The sequence below is a fragment of the Geospiza fortis genome, unplaced genomic scaffold (genome assembly GCF_000277835.1).
Source record: "Geospiza fortis unplaced genomic scaffold, GeoFor_1.0 scaffold154, whole genome shotgun sequence".
NCBI lineage: Eukaryota > Metazoa > Chordata > Aves > Passeriformes > Thraupidae > Geospiza > Geospiza fortis.
This window is the reverse complement of record NW_005054397.1, coordinates 1,352,178-1,358,555: the sequence shown is the minus strand read 5'-3', so window position 1 is coordinate 1,358,555 and position 6,378 is coordinate 1,352,178. Positions and strand designations below refer to the sequence as shown.

Here is a 6,378-nt window from a genome sequence, read left to right as displayed (position 1 = left end):
TTTTTAGAAAAGGTAAAGCAAAATACTTCCTGAACTCAGCTTATTCTAAACTTCAACTATTCAAAGATCATTTTAACTTGTGTTTCTGAAATGCTTCAGATGACTACTAGTGCTGAAGTACAGTGGGCTAATAAAAATAACTTGAATTAAAATCACAAGCATTTCTGTGCTTGCTTACTAAAATATGAACATTTGCATAGGAAATTCACTGAAGAATGAAAGCTGCTTCAGACTAACAGCTGAATCCAATGATTATTGGATTTAATGGCAAGGAGCCTGCTGACCTTTAAAGGCTTTCTGCATTTAAATACTTAGTAGCTAGAAAATAATTTCAGACTGGCGATTACTGGGGTTACTGAGTTTGATCTGTCTCATACTTGATAAGAGATGAAAAGCCCTGTGTAGGGTAAAGTTCTGTAAGGTGGACTGAATCCTTCCAATGTGTTGCTGCTGCCTGCTCTCTCCACTGCTTCCCTTCTCTTAGATTTGTTTCTCACTTTGCATATCAGGGAGTTGAACAAGCAGAGCCACCCAAACAAGCCCAGCCTCTTTTGCCTTTGCTACTCCCTTTATGGGGATAGGAGAGAGGAAGGATTCAGGATCATACCTTCTAGTGGGACCTGCCTTTCTAGGAGTCCTGAACAGCTAAAGTTGCTCAGTTGTCTCTTAAAACTTCACCTGATTTTCAGTCTTTTTCAATGTCTGCTCATCTCATCAGCCTTATTTTTTGAGCTGTTCCATCTTTGCCTTATTTATAATAGAAGGAAATGGTAATACCACAAAGGCTACATGTAGTATCATGACCTCCACTCCAATTATTCCCTCTCTAGTCTCTTTTCCTTTAACTTCCAGTTTCCTTTGCTCTGATGAGAGTTTCGTAGTACTAGATGGAATTGGCCAAGTCCTGTTGCAGGTCCAGATAGAGGAGAAGTGCCAATGTCTACAAACAAACCATTCCAGCACCTCTGTGTTGCTGGATATAAGGGCTGTGTTTCCTAAAAGCTGGCTCAAAACACATAGAAGTGTGTTAAGAGGGCTCAGACCCAGAAGAGGAAGTTGAAATGGCAAAGGAGGGTGAATTGGAAAGAAATCATAGAAGAGTGTACTTCTGCTTTTCTACAGTCATGTAAACCTCTAGAGGTCTTAAAGCATCTCATGTTTCTTTAATTCCTCAGCCTGATGGGTTTTCTGCTTTTTGCATTCTGATTTTTATCCTAAGACAGAAGTCTCTCTTACTGTATTTCAACATTTTGTTTCCAAATCAGGAATGACAGTGATGGGGAAGGGGAGTCAGAGGACCCTGAAAAAAAGAAGCTACAGAATCAACTTCAAGGTAATTTGAAGCATCCTTTTCTTTAAATAGGGATCACTTCAGTCAAGCAAGTTCCTATATTTTTGCCACCTAAATTTTATGGATTAACTTAATGTCTGTAAGTGGCTCAGCTAGTATGTGATCTTCAGGTGCAAAAAGCATAGTCTTTATGGAAGTAAAAGGACTTGTGTGCCATGAACTTATACAGTGACTACATTGAAATATATCTCCTGCACCCTGTACTTCATGTTAAAATTGTGTCACCTATCAAGCTAGCATTTTCCAACAGAAGTTGCAAAATCCCAGGTAGCTCTTGGCTAAACCAATTTAGTGGTTTTTTACTCTGAAGTGCACTAGCATGTTGCCTAGAGGCTAAGGAAATGATGATACAAATACATAGTGTAAGCAGGACTGTTTTCACAGAAGGACTGGAATTCATGTTTAGGAGTAAGAAACATGGATTCTTGCCCATTTATAATAACAGGCAGCATTTTCTTATATGCAGTGATGATGCTGTCCCAGTTCAGTAGCATAGTTTGGGTTTTTGAACTCTAATACAGAACACAGTCAGTGAAGCAATGTAAAGCAGCTACCAACAGTTTGGTGTGCAGTAAAAAAGAGGCTTTTTTTATATTTGTTTCCCTTTAATAATGAAGAACTGTTCAGAACTTCCCTACCAGAAGGTGCTTATGGATGTGAAGAAACCTCATTGTTCTCCTGTTTTTGACTGTAACAAAGATCAAATGCATTTACCAGATCTTGTGCCTGTGTAATTTCAGGAGCTGTTGTATCACCATTGGAAACTGTGCTGTGCTTTTTCTACTTCTCTGCACATTATTTAATCCTATGCACAGTTATAGGAGACAGTTTCTTGTTTTTTTAAAAATGACAGAAAATTGATGCGCATTGAACCCCTGTCCTATCTCTCACTATACAGACTTTGTTTTTCCCAGATGAATCTGACCTCAGATAGTAGAAGTAGTGGCTAGGATTACAAGATCTAATATTATAGTTCTAATAACCTATTATTACCTGAGTTCCAAGTTTTCCCATCTAGAAGTAGTTGAGACAAAATTTTTAGCATGCCAGACTAACCAATCTGAAGAGAAAGCTGAATTACAGCTCAGTTGGCTGAACTCATTGGCTGAGGAAGATGAGATTTGGTGCAAAACTTTGAATGTGCCTTGACTAAGAAAATACTTCTAAGCTAAGCAGGATCCATATAACCTTTCTGATGCTTTTAGCCCTAGCTCTCGGACCTCTTTTCCATTAGATGATACATTTGTTTGCTGCATGTCTGGAGATACCAACAGGTTACTTCATCTGCTGGAGAATCTTAAAAAATCCTGACCTAGTGCAGCTACATTGTTTAAAATGAAATTTCAAATTTTTGGGAAGTGCAGTGGTGGTTTAGTTATGAGATGGTGTCAGGAGTTCTACTAACTCACAAATATTCTGGTTATCCATGGTTTATTTTGGTAAAAAAATGTGACAGATTTCTGTAAAAATAACATCCATTTGAGTAATGGAATTCAGTGCCCCTATCATCTTAGAAATGCCTTGGTTTTATTCAGTATAGATATGGGCATAGATTTCTTTTTTCACCAAATGGAATTTATTGTAATTGTGAAAAGATACATATGTCACTAATTTAGACCATCTTTTCTTACAGGAGCAATTGTTATGGAGCGACCAAATGTCAAATGGAGTGATGTTGCTGGCCTTGAAGGTGCCAAAGAGGCACTTAAAGAAGCAGTCATCCTTCCCATTAAATTTCCACACCTGTTTACAGGTAAGGATTACAGCATTTATTTACTCTTGGTCAGTCAGGACTGGTACTGGGGCCTGTGAAGTGTGTTGTGCCAATGTATCACAGACTCAAGCTGGTCTCTTAACAAAGAGATTTTGATCCATCTGACAGAAGTTTCATGGGTAGATACAGAAAACCTCTGAGCAGCCTAGAGGAGGATAATCAGAAAATAGCATTTTGAAAACTGCTAGTTTCTCTGTTGCAGGCAAGAGAACGCCCTGGAGAGGGATTCTTCTGTTTGGACCACCAGGAACAGGAAAGTCTTATTTAGCAAAAGCTGTAGCAACAGAAGCAAACAACTCTACCTTCTTCTCAGTATCTTCATCTGACCTGGTCTCAAAATGGTTAGGTGAAAGTGAAAAGTAAGTTGGAGTTGCCAGAGGTCTGGTAAAAGATTGTCGAGAGGAAATTATTATAGAGATAAGGTGCCATAAAGAATTTAAGAGAATGGTCTTGTCTTTTTAAAAACCAACTATAGGTGTTTCTATGCTTCATGCTGCAGTGCCATGTAAAGATACCATTATATGCTGCATTTTGAGAAGCTCTTCTCAGTGCTCAGAAAGATTTTGGAAGCACCACAGAGCTCATGCTAACTCTTTGTTTGTTACTGTGTGATGTATGAAGAAGACCAGGAAGCCAGAAGACCATGAGTGACATGGCTGCAGTCTAGAAGTCCAGGAATTTGTCCATCTAGTCTTCCAAAAGAGATTTCCTGAATTAATAAAAAGCTCTGGGTTTACAGGGAAAGGATTTTCATATAATGATAAGCATACTTGTCATAACCATGATTTAATAGTTTGAAGTGTGGGACAACTGAGCAACACTGTTTAAAGCTGATAGAATGAGAAAGAAAGGCTATTAGATAAGTGTTTGAAATGAGTTATTTTTTCCCCAGAATCTGGAAACCTTAAGCTGCTTTTCTTCTGTTGCAAAAGGAATACAGGACTGGAGACTAGCTTGGCATTAGATTTTATGCTTGACTTCATTTGAGACTATTGCCTGAGATTTAGTGCTGTAATATGAAGAATTTCCCAGCACGTTCCTATTTATTTTTCTTTTTTAAACTAGTAAAGTGCGTTCATGAGAGATGGCTGGGAGTATATGGGGTTTGTTTCAGGTTGTTTTGATTATTTGATTTGAAACCAATATTGCATGTCATACAAAAATTATTTAGTAAGTAAAGTTGTAGAAAATAAAGAAAATAAAAACATGTTATTTCTTACAAAATCTCTAGAATTATTTTAAGTTAGAAATGTTTAGAAAAAGGTTTTTTCTTTTTAATCTTTCTAAATTTGTGGTTTTGTGTAGTCCAGGCTGTCATGTAGAAGTGTAAACTGAAAAAGGGCTTTATCTTGCAAAATCATGCCTGGAGCACTCTTAATTTTTTTTTGTTATCCTGGGCTCTCATTCAGTGTAATTCCGAGTCATGGAGCTGGAAGAATGTTGTTTCTTTGAGTAGCTTTATGTTAATGTTTTTTTCCCCTTGCTTTCTCTAAAGGAAATGACTGTATCACAATCTGAAGTTATGTGTTTCTGCTGTTGTAATTATTAATATAGCTGAAGCTGTTTCCTTCTTTAAGATTAGTGAAAAACTTGTTCCAGCTTGCCAGAGAAAACAAACCTTCTATCATCTTCATTGATGAGATAGATTCCCTCTGTGGGTCAAGAAGTGAAAATGAAAGCGAGGCTGCTAGACGGATAAAAACGGAATTTCTAGTCCAGATGCAAGGTAAGTTTATTTGGTCTTCAAAATCAGACAGAAATTAAGACATGTATTTTTAAGTGTAACTAGCATTAGAATACTAAAAATATCTGCAGTTCCACCCCCTTAAATTTTCATGGCTTTTTAAAACAATCTCTGTTTATCATCTAAACTGTGAAATTATTTCTGCCCTGATACAGGGGTTGGTGTTGACAATGAAGGAATCTTGGTGTTAGGAGCAACAAACATACCCTGGGTTTTGGATTCTGCTATCAGGAGAAGGTATGATGGCACTTTTTTTCATGGCATGCAATTCACAACTGGTGTGAGCTTTTAGCCAGAGAGTGCTTAAGGTGTTCATCCAGCTCATGTTTGCAGACGTGGTTAATGTTCTGCAGCTCAATTCCATGAAGTAGACTTAGCTACACTGATAGTCACTTGCCCCTTTAGAGAAAGGTAGATTGTTCAGCCCTCTAGTTTATCTGATTTCTTGGTTAGATGATTATGCTTGAAGAAACAGGAGTTTCCTGCTTGCTTTATGGTTTTTGGGGGGGCTTAGGGGACAAGTTAGAAAGTACACAACTCAGAAGGGCAAGAGAGGGTGGAACTTCCCTTTTCAGCTGTTAACAAACTGGTGAGTAGCTTGAGTTTTCCATGGAAGTGTAACCTTATGGAGAAATGCCATATTTTTCTACTCGTCAGGCTTAACTTGTGATTTTTAACTGCTGTTTTGCACATAAAGGACTTTTGCAGATACAGGACTGCCTGTACCTGATTATTTGGATCTTTTCCTGAGCTGCAGCGCAAGCAGAGGATACAGCTATGTGACAAATAGGATTATGTTGTGATGAGGACACAGGTCACCTCCAGATGTCACTTCTCATCTGCATGACTCTAGAGTTGTATGAGCCAGATTTAGAAATTAAGGTATTGCTGAGAATTTCAAGTTCTTGAAATTCCAGCTTTGGTTAGGATCCACAGTAAGAGACACACATGGACCTGATAGAGTGTGTGCAGAAGGGGGCCATGAAAATGATCAGGACACCTCTCTTCTGAAGGCAGGTTACAAGAGTGGGGCTATTCAGCCTGGAGAAGAGAAGGGGGATCCAGAGACCTTATTGTGGCCTTTCAGTATATAAAGGGAACTTACTAGAAGGGTGGAGAGATGTTACTTGTTTTTTTTCCCAGGCTTGTAATGCCAGGACAAGGGGCAGTTGTTCAAACTGAAAGAGGATGGGTTTAGATAGGGCATAAGGAAGAAGTTTTTTATGATGAGGATGGTGAGACACTGGCACAGGTTGCCCAGAGAAGCTGTGGATCATTGGAAGTGTTCAAGGCCAGGTGGGATGGGGTTTTGAGTAAGCTGGTCTATGGGAAGATCTCACTGCCTGTGGCAGGGGGGTCGGAACTAGACAATCTTCAAGGTCTCTCTCAACCCAAACCATTTTCTCATTCTCAGCAGCATGAAAGAGAAATTCCCTAGCTCTAGCCCACAAGACTTAAAAGGAACTTGTACAACAATGGCCGTAGTAAAATTAATTTTTCATGGATTTG

At 38.7% G+C, this 6,378-nt stretch overlaps 1 protein-coding gene across 1 annotated transcript in view; it reads left to right on the top strand.

Moving 5' to 3' along the window:
* The window catches only part of VPS4B (vacuolar protein sorting 4 homolog B), a 15,705-nt gene that overhangs the window by 1,664 nt on the left and 7,663 nt on the right, over nucleotides 1-6,378 (top strand). Inside the window, 7 exon segments of the mRNA XM_005425826.2 lie at nucleotides 1-12; nucleotides 903-932; nucleotides 1,266-1,333; nucleotides 2,985-3,104; nucleotides 3,328-3,484; nucleotides 4,703-4,851; nucleotides 5,025-5,106. The exon segment at nucleotides 1-12 is cut by the window's left edge and continues 103 nt beyond it. Coding sequence (XP_005425883.1) covers nucleotides 1-12; nucleotides 903-932; nucleotides 1,266-1,333; nucleotides 2,985-3,104; nucleotides 3,328-3,484; nucleotides 4,703-4,851; nucleotides 5,025-5,106 — 618 coding nt within the window.